The 15658-nt window shown below is 43.4% G+C and overlaps 1 protein-coding gene across 4 annotated transcripts in view; it reads right to left on the bottom strand.

Moving 5' to 3' along the window:
- Nucleotides 1–13567, bottom strand: part of GRM8 (glutamate metabotropic receptor 8) — a 328287-nt gene extending 314720 nt beyond the window's left edge. The window contains exons 1-3 of one of the 4 annotated variants that reach the window (XM_027882705.1): nt 13436–13567; nt 12891–13149; nt 5316–6165 (exon numbers count right to left, since the gene is read on the bottom strand). In XM_027882705.1, coding sequence (XP_027738506.1) covers nt 5316–5825 — 510 coding nt within the window. In that variant the 5' untranslated portion in view covers nt 5826–6165; nt 12891–13149; nt 13436–13567. Of the gene's footprint in view, nt 1–5315; nt 6166–11370; nt 11469–11653; nt 12091–12890; nt 13150–13435 lie in introns of those variants that run through there. The other 3 variants (XM_027882707.1, XM_027882706.1, XM_027882708.1) reach the window with 3 other exon arrangements.
- Nucleotides 13568–15658: the final 2091 nt, after the last annotated feature.

The raw sequence follows: 15658 nt of genomic DNA, 5'->3' as shown, positions 1-15658 counted from the left end.
CTGTTGACCTGGCATTTGCCTCTGTTGGCCCCAAAACACTTAACCTAGTACTGACAGAAGAATCATGGTTGAGTTAAAAGGGTTTTTTTGCATAATCAAGTGTCTATGGCCATGGAAATGACAAGAAAGTATATATAATAAAGGTATTTTCCAGCCAATAACGAGATGCTCAGGCACTAAACAAATATGTGCTTGTACTAAGCACTACAAAAAACACTGTTAAATTAAACGGGACTTATTGGCAATGGGTTCCTTTTATAATTAAAAATTATTCAGAAAGTGCAAATATTATCTAGAGCAAAAGTAAAATAAATCTGTTCATCCTAAGAGCTGATTTCAAAATGTTTCCGTAGTCTTCTCCCTACTAACAGCAATTTGCTTCATACTTCACACAAAATTTTCCACGTATGTTTTAATCACCAGGAAAAAAAAACCATCCTATTTCAAATGCCACGCAGCAGCAAATGTTATTGACACATGTAGCATGACAGAGTGAACAGAAATTTGATATATTCCAATCAGTGTAGCACTTTTTTATTAATGAATGCCAATATGTTATGTAAAATTTTTGAGCCCCTTCTTCACTTTAACATTAAAGTATATGATAAAGCTTTACCATTATTGAAAGACCCTGCAGTCAGACATGGAACAGACTGACTTCTACATCTCCCTAGAGCCTTTGAAGTCTGTAATGCTCCTGAGGTGCAAATATTTCCGTAGACATAGAGTCAAGGTAAGTATCTGTGTATGGCTCAGGTTGCCTCACAAAAATATGGTTGTGATCTCTGAAATTATGTGGTAAGATGTTATTACATTTTATTTACATCATATTCCCATCAAACATGAGATGCACTCCATTGCTACAATTTAAATACATAGCCCTGCATTTATGAAGTTCAGTGAGGTTAGCCTCTGTACAATGGTAATGCCCTCTTTTCTGGAAGGCATATCTGCTGCTTCACGTAGGTCTAGAACACAAGGCAGCAAAAGTGCCAAATGGCAGCCAAACATAAAAAGACCTGCAACTAAGCATAAAAATAGCATCATCCAAGTATAGCCCTGGTAACTGCGCAAAGCTACCAGCCAAAGATCCAAAATGAGGCAAGGAAACAATCAAAGCAAATAAACAAAATGCTGATGAAACTAATATATTCCCTTCTAGATTTACTGAAAGAAATTACCCCTTTCATTTTGGATGGTTGCCATAAAGTTGAAAGAGGAACTTCATAATGTCATTTGTACTTGTACTTCTGAAGAGGTAAATGTGTATGAAATGTATAAGGCAAATGTGCATGGAGTATTAGTCCCATCAGACAGCAGCTATTAAAGTGGGTTACAGCAGTGCAGCAAGAAGGGAATTTGACCAAAAAGAGGAAATAAGTAATTTAGCCTTGGGGAAAGAGGAGAAAACAGAAGGCAAGGAAAGGCAAAGCAAGGCAAGGAAAAGAATAAAACTATTGATGAATATTTTGGCTTTGTACGCATGTACATAAATATATACATAAAAGCTTAAGATCACAGTTCACCAAGCATACTGTCCACCCCTCTCAATTTGCATGCAAACCATCATCTCTAGGCTGCTCCTCGTGGGACACTGGCTAGAAGATGTGTGAAGGTGCCAGATGGAGAGTTCCAAGGAGTTCAGAAACAGTATGAGTTTTTTAGATGTGAGGACACTAGCATAAACAAAGGTATCTCTTTTTCAAGCTGATTTTAACCATTCATATAAGTTATTTAGACATCAAACAAGCAGAAGTTTGAATACAGGGAACATAATACATGAATTGAGCTAGGTTAGAGTCCCTTGTTTCCTCCAGCTAGGTTAGAGTCCCCTTGTTTCAGGGACTGCAAAACAGTGTCACACTTATAAGACAAAGAAAACCGCCTAGTCATGCCTGAGCACCCTACAGAAAACTAGAATTTCAGTAAAATAAATATAAGAAAGGATATAAGAGTAATATTTTGACAGATTGAATTAGTAGAAAGGTTGGCTTTGTGACAGCGAAAGCTACCAAAAGACAGACAGCTCCTGAATAGACTCTGTCAGCCTACGGTCCCTTGCCTCTATTTCCCTTGTGAAGCAGCCCACTCCTGATGTTCGCTGATAAAAAAGAACTTAAAATTAAGAGCCAGCAACTTCAAGTGGGCACAATCTTTCCTGAGATCCATGATGAACTGGTTAAGTGGGCAGTGGCTGTGTTACTACCTACCATAGTCCTCTGTTTGCCTTTCTTCCACTATATTTGCAGCAAGACCAGCTCCAAGTTCTGAAAGTTTAATATGGAAGTGTTGCACACAATCTTTTTTTACCAAGTACAAGAGTCATACAAGGTGAAAAACAACCACCTTATGATAATCAAGGCATAACAGGTCCATTTCCAAGCAATTAATTCCATGATCCAGTGTTTTCTGTGTGTGAAGTGCCTCTGAGAGTCTAAAACCACCAAGAGGTGAAATTTAGTCTGTCCAAATTTGGACCTTAATGTTTCGGATCTAGCAATGGTAAGACCTACAGAAAATCACCTGCTAAGCAGCAGTGTACCTCAAAATTCACAAAAGGAGAAAGAAAAGAGAAGAATTTAAGGCAAGACATTTGATCAGGAGAAAGCCTATAGATCAAGGTTGTTTTCTGTGGTGGCCTCCCTCCCTTCTTCTCATGAAAACACTTAGATAAAAGAATACCATGACTATCAATCAGTTCATGCTATCCACCAGATCATCAGATAGGACTATTGACCTGCATGTTTTCTGTTGTAAAATCAATAAAAGAAAGAAAAAAAATGGCAAGAAAAAAAAAAAAAAGCAGCATAAAAATTCAAAATCCTGAGCATAGTATTTCTCAGTATATCTTTGTGTATTCACATTGCGTGATATAATATACTTCTCACATTTTCATCAGAGATTAAAATTCCACTGGATAATAATGTTCTCAAAAAATATGTAGTCCTGACATTTAGGAATTTCAGAGCAGATATTAAAGCGCTACTGAACTTCAAATTACAGGTTCAACTTGCTAAATAGAACTGTTAAACACAAATATGGATGAATCACACTCATTCTGGATACAATGGAAACAGGTATTTGCATGATGGTGATCACTGCCTTTATGAAAGTACAGGCACTTACCCCAGCTGAGTGACCAGCCTTGACATATCTTGCTACATGTCAAGGCTGGTCACTCAGCTGGAGTAAATAATGCCTGGAGCCTCTGCAAGCATGGGCCAAGGTCCAGGTCCTCAGCTACAGAGCTGTGCAGGTGCACCAGCTGAGAATTTCAGCCTATGTCTTTGGTCTGAGTACAACCCAAAGTGGATTATACATCTGTGTTTCTGGCAAATGACCCTTAATTTCCTAATCCTCTTGACTATAACCATTGTGAATGGTTTCTATAGTGCTGCTAACAAAGGGCCTTATTCAGAAGCCTTTACACATGAAGAGATCCACTTCTGAGAGGAAGGTGTAAAAACAGATTTCAGATGCTGGTCCACCATCAGACATTAAAGGGTATAATTTGTCATTTTTTTACATTATTAAGAATATTTGTGCAGGATCTATAATTAAAACTAAAAGAGATGTCTTCTCCTTTTGCCAGCAGCTGTGTTACATCAATTAAATGGGTAAATAAGATCTTTCCCCAGAGGGGATATCACGTGGCCCTCTATTGATTAAGACTGCAGTAGAACGTTATTTGCAATCTTATTGCATAATGTAAATCAGAAGGTAGCTGTCAAGGTTTCAGAAGACAAATTGCTGCTATCTTAGACAATTCATAGGCCTCTTTCCTTCTTGCTGCTCTTAATTCACAGTTAATGCATGTCTTACAAGGCTTAGTTTCTTAAATCAGTCTACAGAACCGTATTCAACTCAAAACTGGGTGTAAGCCATAGTCTATGTGGCCCTGCATTACAATGGGTCTTAAACTGACCATTCCATCTATCATTACTTCAGAACTATGCATTATTTAATAGGGTAGCACAACTTCAAAAAAGAATGTGAAATAAAAAATAAACACCTCTTGCAACATGCATGATTGCCCTCAGGAAAGACAGGTCTCCCCACCAGGCATAACCCCAGAGATGTTCTCCATGTAGAACATTTTTTAAATCTTAGCTCAGTTTTGTGTCCTTTATTCTTACAAGCAAAACCTATAGCTGGAATAAGTCCACTACTCTCAGACCTGTGCAGTAACTGCAGCTGCGGATCAGTTTTGAGAATGAAATGAACACCTGACCACAATCCAGCAAACACTCTGTTCCTCCAATGAATTATCCTCCATCATTATACTCTTTGTGGAAGAACCAAAAGGAAGAACAAAAATCTCCATTCAGATGACTGAAATACTCTTTGCTGACATCAGAAACCTTAAAAAAAAAATGCCAATTCTTCTTTATTACTAATCAATCTCTCAGTTACAATTAGAAAACAAGTACAACACTTTTCAAAATATGTAACAGTAATATTTAACATTACCAGAATCTTCTGCACCGAAGTCAAAGAAATAGTCTTTCGGTGTTTTTTGTTGGTTATAAAATTGTATGAAATAAGGCAGGGTTTCTGAATGAAAGGAAGAAACAGTAGGTGGTTGGACAGTAATAGATTCAGACAAAAGTTACAGTCGTTCTGTCCGTAGAAAAAAGTGCTCATTGCATAGGATTAAAAATTCAATATCTGTTGTCTGATTTCTTCCATCCAAGTTGATTGAGTAGAATGTGCTCATCTTCCTATCTAACTTAGTAAATTTAAAAGTTGCAGGTTTATTTTTCCATTATTTAGAATGTCTGAGCTTAATAAAGTACATGGAGCGAAATGTGAGAACTGTTGCCTAAAAATTATCACTTACAAAATGATAATAAAGTCTGGGAAAAAAATATCACCTTGTCAAAAATATGGAGGAGGTTAAGGTTTCAAGGGAATCAAAGGTGTTATAGTACACTTCATTTGGCTAAACACTGCACATCAATAGTACCAAATTGTTACTGCCATATCTTTCTAGGTAACGAAATTATCTGGAGATGAGCATAAATGCTCAATATGGAGCAAATGTGAGTAGTAAAAAAATAAGGATACAAATGCCTAAAGAGTTAAAATGAGCTTTGGTTACCCAGAACTCCAAAGAAACATTTGGGACCTTAAAATAGGGTCTGCAAACATTGCTTTGGGATACTTTTCCTCTCTTTGCTTTGAAAGGGAAAACCAGCCATTTCAGATTTCTGAATGTGGAAGAGTCCTTTCTTTTATGAAGGTAACAAAACACAACCACCTCACTCACTTCATTGTTCTTGAAATTTAAAAGAAAGATAGAAAATGTTCCTTACCTTAAAAAGTCTTAAAATATTTGCGACCATAATGGACACAGAACTTGCTGCAGCACCTATCACACCTGATATCTTGTCTGGCTTAGTGAAAATAGGTGGGTCACCGTTTGCACACTTCACGTCTGAACCGTCTTTTTCTATCAATGCTTGCACAAATGTTAAGGACTGCTCCAATGCATAAGTGTCCCTGGAACACGTATCAAGGATCCGGACACCTAAGGTGATATTGGCAAGAAGATCAGGGTCTTTGTTAATCTGATCAACTGCATACAGCATTGCCTCTAGTCTGTGGATCCCCTTCTCCTTCTTGAGCTCCCCACAAGGCACCCCTCTATCCCCTTTTGCATGAACAGGGAACAGTCCTCCCAAGATGATGTCCCCATCCAGTCGGATGGAGTGGGCATATTCCTGGCCATGAGTTCTTTGCATCAGAGTGAGTATCCAGTAGAATTTGGCTGTTAACAGGAAGAAACAATGGCAGGAAATCAATCGTTTCCCTTCGTATACCATTTTCTCTGAAGACGTCGTTGCTATCCAGTACCCAGATTTTCTTCTTGCTAAAGGATGAGGCTGACCATTTGAAGCTGCACTTTCTGGAGGCTACCATCAGTGCCCAATAAGTAATATAGAACCATGCGGTGGGTAGGTAGAAAAAAGGTCTCAGCAGAAGTACATAAAATGTGTTTTACAAAAGATGTCCACTGATGTAACGGGTCGACCAGCTTTGCTGAGATGTGGTTTTCAGTTGCTCTTAATTGATGGTGAAGAGTAGGGTAGTATGTTTGGTCCTGATGCTAAATGGAAGTCAGTAGCTTATGTCCTTGTACTTTGCCCTACAGCTGAGGTACTTCTGGAAAAAAACAAACAAACAAACAGTGAGAAATACCATTTTGTTCAGCAGTTTTATACCTGTCACAGAGTGTATTTACTTTTGAATAGAAGTTACATTGCCTAGGTTTTATTTCCATATTCTTTAAGTGAGCAATTCTTGGCCTTCAGTGAATTTGAACACCTGGCTGCACTGTACTACAAGCCAGGAAATTGATGATGCCAGCAGAGCAACAGCCGAATCAGGGGAACTAAACTTAGCTTGGTGTTCAGATTCTGAACAGTAGTTCATATTTACCTTCATGTTGCATGACATCCAGAGACAGACTTGATCCATAACACACTGTATTTTCTGTTTTGCTGTATCAATCTATTCCAGCCTACAAAAATGTAGTAACTACTGCTTCTCCTGTAGAGGTCCTGTTTATGACAATGGAGCAATCAGGGCTCCTGAATTTAAGTACACTCTTCAGCCACAGCAGTACAAGCACATTCAATTCATTTGGATGTTAAACTGATTATTTATCCAGTGAAATTCACTTGCAGGGGGCTAACTATAAATCTCCTTCAAGATAATTTCAAACACTCAATTATTTTTATGAAAAGGTAGCTGATTTCTTAAGCAAAAGGAGCACAACATATTATGTTAGGAAACCAGCTGAACATCCAGTACTCCCTTTCTGACATTTTACTTGAGCTGAGGTCCAGCATTAACAAGGTCTCTGCTTGCATTTGGACCACAATAATTAGGAACAATGTTGTGCCTGCACTGACATTTGGAGAAGTCCCACTGATTTTAACAAGATCAGGATTTCAGCCTACATATCTCAACACCTGACTGACTGTTATAAATATCTTCAAATTGGCCACACTTTAATTCTCAAATAAAGGCATTTATTTATTTCAATATTTAACAAGATTACACATGTCTGAGTAAATTTTTAAACCTCTGAAGAGAAGAAAGAATTAATTTTACTTGATAATAGGTAGGCATCTGTGGGCTTCAGCATCTGAGGCAGTTTCTCAAATCATCTATTATAGTCTATGGAAAGCAGTGGACATCCTATGGTGCAATTCACCTGATCCTTTCTTTTACAAAAGTTTTACTTATTATGAAATTGATCACACTGACCAAGTGCCCACCTCACTGCGTACACAGAAAATCTGGGCATCACGCTTATCTGCAGATATGTACTTTGCCCCTAGTGATCTGACTAGTTCCTACCAAAAATATGATTACATTAGAACACAGCTACAGAAAAAATCAGAAGACAGTTCTATCTGGTTTCTCAAAAACATTTTGAATTATTTTCCACAAAATTTTTATACATCATGTGGCAACAAAACTAAAAATGCATACTGATAATGTGTAAATTTATAATTTTACATTTATTTTGTTATATGTTTCTCTCCAAATGATAACACTAAACTCACAAAAGTTGAAGCAGAGTTTTTAAATAGTGGCTATTTAAAGACTTGAGAAAAAGTTTCACAATGGAAAGTCTTTTTTTAAGTGTGAAGATATGTCACTGTGATTTGGTAACAGAATGACTTAGAAAATAAAAATGCTTAATGTGTGTGAATAAAATCACTGCATTTGAGAGCAGCACACAGGACTTTCAGTGCCTCTTAACATTTAATTTTGCTTGAATTCAGCTCAGGCTTCAACCTAAATGAAACAAAGTTTGCTGTTTCATTTGCTGTTTTATGTGATAATCCCACTGCTCTCCTTTGGCTCCTTTTGGGCACACAGGTTACAAAGCTGCCTAGGCTTCAGCTCCATGAGCCAGTCTTGGACTCAGTCACACATGGAACAACTTGACTCACACTACCGTGTGCTTTGACCCAGGCCCACAGGATATTTCTTATATGTCCCACATTATACAGAAAAGACTGAACTATTAACTAGCCACAACTATCTGTTGTTTTGATTGCCTTAGTAGAAAAATACAATTAAGTGTTCAAAATAGTAAAGAGTAGAAGCTGTATCTCCACCTAAAGCAGGTATGGAGGTAATTTTCTTTACAATTACACAATGAACAACCAACTCATTAGTCCATGCATGTATGTACAAACCAGACAAGGAGCAATTCACTGAGGGAATAAAAGATAAGACTACTTTTATTTAAACTGTATGGAGAACAAGAAAGCACCCCTGAAAAATATTCATGAAGGAAAGAAACACTGTTTTTTCCCTTTCTCAGCCACAGGTCAATTTCTTACAGACAAAGAATGATCAGAAAATAAAGCAAGTGTCAGTCTTGGTGAAAACATATAGTGATGAATTCAACTACTGCAACACAAATTTTAACAATGGAGAAGATACAATGAGCTCAAGATCCTCGGTCCAATACTTTACCTAGAACTGGCTGAAAATCAAATTAATTGATAATTAGCATTTTTCAACATTATAGTCTACATAAGCTTTGCCTCAGCTTGCATGGTTTCCTGAAAAAATGTTTCTTTGCTGCAAGTGTCCACAGCTTGTCTATAAAACAGAAATAAAATTTTAAAGTGTTCTTTTTAAAAATTTAAGACCTTTTAGTCTTTTTTTATGTTACCTAAGAAATAAAAGCTTCTATTATACTGCCTAATTTATTCATGCCACACTGCTTTTTATATATTGATTAATATTACTTTTTATAGAATGTTGCAAGCCTGTGTAGCTAAGCAGAAAGAGTATGATCTAAACTAATTCCATTTTTATCAATGAATTTTAGTGAAAAAGTATGGGCTTCTGGACTATAAAGCATGAATGAACTTTTATCATGTGCAGAGATTTCATTTGAACTAAAATGTTGCCCTTTTCCAATCGACCATAACAGTTAAAATTAATGCAAATATATTCTTGATTTACTGGGTTTCCCACTATAGTAGTTGGTGTTCACTAGAAACATGACTTCAGAGAAGAAATTCATACATTTCCCAAGCACAGTCCAAGAGTAAGCGCACCACAAAGCCTCTCTTCCAGTCACCTTGTAATACATGCTTCTCTTGGGTTTAATTCATTAAAAATATCTGGCATTATCAGAACACATTGCTATTTTTAAAGCAATTTCAGCACAAACCTCCACTTGTTCTGCTAGGATATATATGTATTTTTAAACCTAAGGAGGCGGAGTACTGCAAGACAGGGGAGATGGAAACTTCTGCATGTAGTGTCTGGTTCTGAAATTACTTCCTTTATAACATCATTTAGCTTTATCAGATATTTGGTACTCAGGGTTGGGCATTTTGGTACCATACTGCCAGAGTCAGTGCAGTCCCAGAGCAGTCACTACTCCAACCATAGACTTATTGCAGCTGAGACAGGCTCATTATGGAATCTCTTTATGTTAATGAAAAAGTCTAAATAATGAGTTGAGAGTCACGGATAAATAAATACAGGAAATGTCTCTGTTTTGTTAACAAGGTTCCTGAAAGAGCCATCTTCAACTGGCACTGAAGTCTTGGCTGAAAATATATAGAAAGATTCAATATGTTTATCAGCAAATATATTTTTAAAAAATCTCACAATTACAGACAACTACAGGAGCAAGGAGTACTCTCTGCAGGATAAGGAGGATGAATACTTTACGATTGCTGTTGCCAGACAGACACATCCAAACCCTTCACTGAGGAACAAAATAAGCTATTTACTGAGAGACAAAAATACTGGAGAAAAAAAATATTTTAAAAATTTTTGAGGCCAAAAAATAAATTTGTCATTGCATTTAAAGCACATTGGAAATGCACTAAAATAAAATAAAATAAAATAAAACAAATATTCTGTGAAGTAGGATAGGAGGAGTCCTGGGGTGAAAATCCATTCACAAAATATCAGATTGTCCAGTCAATGCAAAACTGATATGGTTTTACTGAATGAAACCAAAATAACGGTAACTTCCATTCTTAAACTCCGAGGAGGAAAAATAAAGGAAAATGTGACTAATTTGATGTTTTACTACTGGTATGTTACTTCTGAACTACAAAAGAATTATCTTGCTAAGGTTCATTTCAGTGTTCATAATAGTTGCTTCTTTCTCCCATACAGCATTCAGCAATGAACAAATAGCTAAATTTCCACACAGACCAGGTAGAGAGTTGCCACCTACATACAGTACGCTGATACATATAGAAGATTAATGGGGTTTGCTGACAGCAAAAGGGAATTTGGAAAACCTTTGGCCTTGGCATCACAACTCCCAGCTTACAAGAGAATCCTTCACTGATATAAGTAGTCTTATCTACTTCAGCTTTTCTGTAATGCTTGGCTGTGCCCCTGCCACGAAGGTAACCTTTACACAATAATCAGGACTTCAAGGCGAATCACTCTCAGCATCTCGTTTACAGGAACTATTTTCTTCCCTGGCACTCTAATGTCTCCCCTCAGTCTGATCAGCCCCTTTCCAAATACCCTAGAGCACCCGCCTTTGCATACCTTGCAAATATCCATTTACCAAACAAGCTACCCAGCGAAAATCCAGCACAGGTCCTTCTGCAGGAGTGAAACTAACAGGAGCTTACAATTTATAAAAAAGAAACAGCATCGCATATTTTCCTCTGCCTTTGGTTGAACTCAGAGCTGAATGAACCCCATAAACATTAACACCTTTAGAGTTGGTTTCACCTCTGGTCTGGCAAGTGATGATCGAGGAGATTTCCTCAGGCACCCTAGGAGAGCTTTGTCTATTGTTTTTGCTTTCATTTGACCCTCTTCGCACTAGACTCCTGCTCCCCAACCGGCACAGCTGGATTCAAAGCAGGCGCTGCTAGCATAGTCCAGTGCTCCGCGTTAAGGGCTCTCCCCCCAGAAACGCAGCCGCCTGCCGAAACCGTCCCGGGGCACCCTGCGGGAAAGTCCCCCACTGTGTCCGCGCACGACCCCAGCGGCGGCCCCGGCGAGCGGTCGAGTCCCCTGGGCGCCCAGGTCGCGACGAGCAGCTCACCGCGTCCCGCGCTCCGCGTGCCCCGCTCCGCATCCCGCGCATCGCGCGCCAGTGCATCCCGCACAGCACTCCGCACCGCGCCCTGGGAACCGCACCCCGAATACCGCATCCCGTGCATCCCGCACAGCAGTCCGACCACCGCACCCTGCACAGCACCCCGCGCACCCCGCAAGGCACTGGGCAAAGCACCCTGCAGAGCGCTCCGCACCCCGCGCACCCCTCACCCCGCTCTCTGCCCCTCCATCCCTCTCGGCCCGCCGCCGGCGCACGCCGCCGGGAGCGAACAGCCGGCCACGCACCGGCTTTCCGCGCGGCTTCTCCGTGCTTTCCCGGCTCCTAGCGTGCTCGGCACCTTTCCCGGGCCGAGGAAGGGCTACCGCAGCCCGGCCGGCCCCGCCCGGTGGAGGGACCTGGGGAGCGCCCCCGGGCTGGGCGAGCCGGCTCTCCCCGCGCAACTCCGCGACCATCGCCCATCATCGCGGTGCTTCTCTCTTGAAGAGAGCCCCCTATTGTTCTCCACTTTACTTAGAATAGCGATTTATTATCTTTTTTTTTTTTTTCTCTTCCCCGGCTCATCCGTACCCCAGCTGGCGTCTGCTGTTAAGGGATTCCGGCACAGCCTCGTCGCGGCTCTCCCCGCGGCCTCGCTCCTTCCAGTCTCCGGCCGTAGGACAGGTCTGAGCCTCCTCCTGCCGCGGCCTTGCAGCCGAGGCGGCCCGTGGGCAGGGAACGGCGGGCACATGCGGATCTCCCGGCTGGAGCCGAGGCTTCGGCGTTCCCCTCCAACCGTGTTCCCCGGCACCTCCGTCAGAGGCGATGCAAAAACAAGCGTCGCCCTTTATTTCCACCCGCCGGTGATTCCTTCCTCTCCTTGTATCAACTGGTCAGTTTTAATGCGCTTCTGCTCCCCCCCTTGATGCAAACCTAAGTCTCTTTTAATGAATCCCTGGTCCCAGAGGTCACAAGCTTGCAAACTCCAAAATGCCAACGCCGGATTTCCGTGCACTGTGGGTCACTGACCGATTTTTATTACTTGAGTTGTGTTGTAGGTTTTTTTGGTTGGTTGGTTGGTGGTTTGGTTTGGTTTGGTTTTTTAACCATGTCGTTACATTGACCTGCCAACACTCCGAATTCCTGCATGCCAGCACTGAGGATGCTGCTCCACGACGAGGATAGCCAACCCCTTTCCTCGTGCCGGCACAGCGTTTCGCCCTCTTCCTCCGGAGAAGAAGCCCCCGGAGTCCAGCGGGGATCCTCCTGTCCCTTCCCTCCTCAGGGACACGGGGGTCTCCCCTGCGGAGCCAAGGGAGCGGAGCCCACCTGACAAGCCGGGCGGGTGGCAGCTCGCCCGACCCTGGCCCCGGAGAACTTGACGGCGGCAGACAGGGCTAGCCCGTCCCCCCGGAGTGGAGGGAGCCCCCTCTTCCCTCCCAGCCAGCGAAACGTGAACAGGGCGGCGGGGAGCGCGGGGGAACCCCTGTGTCCTCTACTCCCGGGGGGTGGGAGACGACCCGGCTAAGGCGGCCAGGGGGAGATCTCACTGATCGGGAGCTCCGAGAGTCTCCCTTTTGCTTGCTGCTGTGACGGCACCATGTCCGGGATCTCTTTCGTTAGAGCTGATTGGGGGAGGCTATCGACAATAAAAATGATAAATACTTAAAGCAAAAATAGAAAAGACCCCGGCGCCACGAAACAGGCGGAGAGGATTGCCCAGGATTCCCAGCCCAAAAACCTGAACTGAGGCAGAACTCGCATTATTTGACTGCTCTTCTCTCCTTAAAATAAGAACTAAAGGCGACACACACAGATACATAAATACCTTGATTGAAAAGAGTTGCATATCCATATTACTGTGGAGGTCACTGGAATTATATTCGGCGCCGATCAGGAAGAGCATGAGGTAATTTCTGTGCAACCCTCGTCTCAGACAGCTTCCCCCAGCAGCGTCAGCTTAATATGCGAAAGCTCAGCCTGGGACAGGTATCCAGGAGAGCGGTTTCAGTCGTGCTGTATAACACTTGCGATCAGCCAAGCCGAACCTGCTCCACTGACTCCCTCCTCACTTCTCCTCCCCTTGCCTAAAAAAAAAAAAAAAAAAAAAAAAAAAAAAAAAAAAAAAAAAAAAAAAAAAGCCAACTTTTTAGGACCAGTGGCTCAGCCCCCGTGACGATACCAGCCCTGCACTGCCTCGCCGCTCAATCGCAGCGGCGGACCCACGCCCCGGCCCGGCCGTGCCGTTCACAGCCAAGTAAGAAAACACCCCCAGACCGTCCGTGTGCGGCGGCGGAGAGCTCCCCGCCAGAAGCCACGCGGCTCGGTGCCCCTGGGCGCCGTCGGGAGTGGCGCGGCACTGCCTGCGCTTACCGCGGCTCCGGCGGGACGGGCACGGCACGGCTCAGCTTGGCGGGGCACAGCAGGGCACGGCTCGGCTCGGCTCGGCGGGGCGGGCGCGACGCCACACTTGTAGCTGTTCTTGGTGCTGAAGGCGGCGGCGCTCCCGGCACGGCACAGCCCGGCAGGGCACAGTTCCACGTGAATCCCCAGCTGGCCACGGGCTGCGGCTCCCGGCCCGCCCGCCCGCGGCCGGCACCGCCCTCCGCCGACACGCCCGCTTCGCTCGGGGCCGCGCACGTGTGTGCCGCGGGATTCCCGGGCAAAGGGAGCCTGTAAAGGGTGAGGTGGTAGCAGTGGGCGAGCAGGAGCAAAGAGGGGGACAAGGAGGGGATCACCGGCGTGAGCTGGGGCTGTTTAATGCGGTCTCGCTGAGGGTGCGGGGCCTCCATCCACATCCCGCCTCCCGCGAGTGGCGGAGCCATATCCTCCGCCGTAGGATCGATGACATGGGGTAAGATTCCTGATGCTCTTTGTTCCGTCCCCGGTTTCGGCTCGCAGCTCGCATGCCGGGTGGCGGAGTTCCCATTTATACCCCAAGGCATCAGAGAGGTTTCGGCAGCGTGGAGCCAGGCCCCCGGAGGGTAAGGGACACAGTCGGGAGTACTTCGCCGGAAGAGTCTGGAAGTTTGATTCTTTTCTCAAGGGCGCTCCCCACCGCACGACTATCGCCCAGGGATGCCCCGCGCCGCCGGGTGGGAGCGCCCGGGCCGGCCCCGCAGAGCCGGGAGCGCAGCCCCGGCGGGGCCGCTTCGCCCGCCCGGCAGCGCTGCCGCAGCCTCGGTGAGAAGGTTCCACCTCGAGGGCACCGCCCGCAACTGCACCCGCGGCGCCCGGCCCCGGCACAGCTTGGAGGGGCTCGGCACGGCTCAGCCCTCGGCCCCGGGAGCGGGAGAGGGCTCCAAACCCAACGGTTTGACCAGGATGGCCAGTTCGCCAGGCTCCTGACATCAACCGGATCTTTTCCATCTTCCCATTTCATGCTACTCTGAACTACTTTCCTTAATAGCAAAGAACATTTTTTTTTGCTTTGCCATGACTGTCTTGCTTACTTAAAACATCATTGTTGGAAGGAGGAAGAATTCCAAGTATGCTCAACTCTATCTAACCAGTGCTACCATGATCATCTTCATTATATGGTACTACATGGATTTATGTTAAAGATCTGCCCCAGGCAAACCACGAGACTCAGATGGATGAGTCTTTCAAGCCTGTAACTTCTGTCATGTAAAAGGTCTTGTACAATTGCAGAATGGCACTGGGAAGTGAGCCAGGTCTTAGACAGGATATATTAACTCATGTTTGCATTTGTTTTATCTCAAAATCCTCCATAAGAGAAAACTAAGGAGCTATGATTTCAGTGATCTATCATGGAAATCAGGGATATATTCATATAGATTAAATCCTGATGTTCAACCATGAGCAAAATTCCATTTTAAAGTGGATATCCTCCTTTACTCACATCGGGAAAACAATCCATGCATGAGTTACCATCCATGTTGGATAGACCAATTTCCAACTTCATTTATACTCTGCCTCTTCAGCAGCTTAACAGAAAGTTCAGCAAAGCAAAACCAAGTGATGTCCTGAGGGCGCAGCTGATGCTTGAACTCTTGTGTAAATCTTGCAACTGGAGAACCAGGCTAAGGTCAAAAGGTTAGGTTATGGAAACCTCCAATGTCCTTTTAGTTTGGCTACCAACGCGAATGTAATCTGATGCCTTGCCCTACCTCTTCTAGCCACATCTTTTCTGTAGCACAGTTTTGAGGTCATTGAGACTATATCTTATGACCTAGGCTTACAGTGAGTACCACAATGACTTTTTGGTGGGAGTACAATTAATAAATGCATAACTGAAGTTTGCTGTGTTTTAACTACATGGAAACAGAAAATTATTGGGAGGGAGGGGGCAGAATGAGAAGCTTTACATGAAAATAGCCATTTGGTAAGGATAGATTCCAAAAAAAAAAAAAAAGAGAGGCACAACGCATTCCTGATTCTTTGAGCAGGATTCATTCTTATTCAAACCCAATAGTAGCTAATGTCGGTTTGCAGAGAAGACTAATGTCAGAACTGGTGACAATTACTATTTGCACAACTAACTTGGAAAACAAGAAATCCAGTTCTGGAGACCAAGCTGTCATAAAGGAGCTCTTAAATTACCTTTTTTCAAGTGAGAACTCCAGACTCGCGCAG

The sequence above is a fragment of the Empidonax traillii genome, unplaced genomic scaffold (assembly GCF_003031625.1).
Source record: "Empidonax traillii isolate 1590-97213 ecotype Southwest subspecies unplaced genomic scaffold, ASM303162v1 scaffold110:size1153230, whole genome shotgun sequence".
Classification (NCBI taxonomy): Eukaryota; Metazoa; Chordata; class Aves; order Passeriformes; family Tyrannidae; genus Empidonax; species Empidonax traillii.
This window is presented reverse-complemented; position numbering and strand designations above follow the sequence as displayed.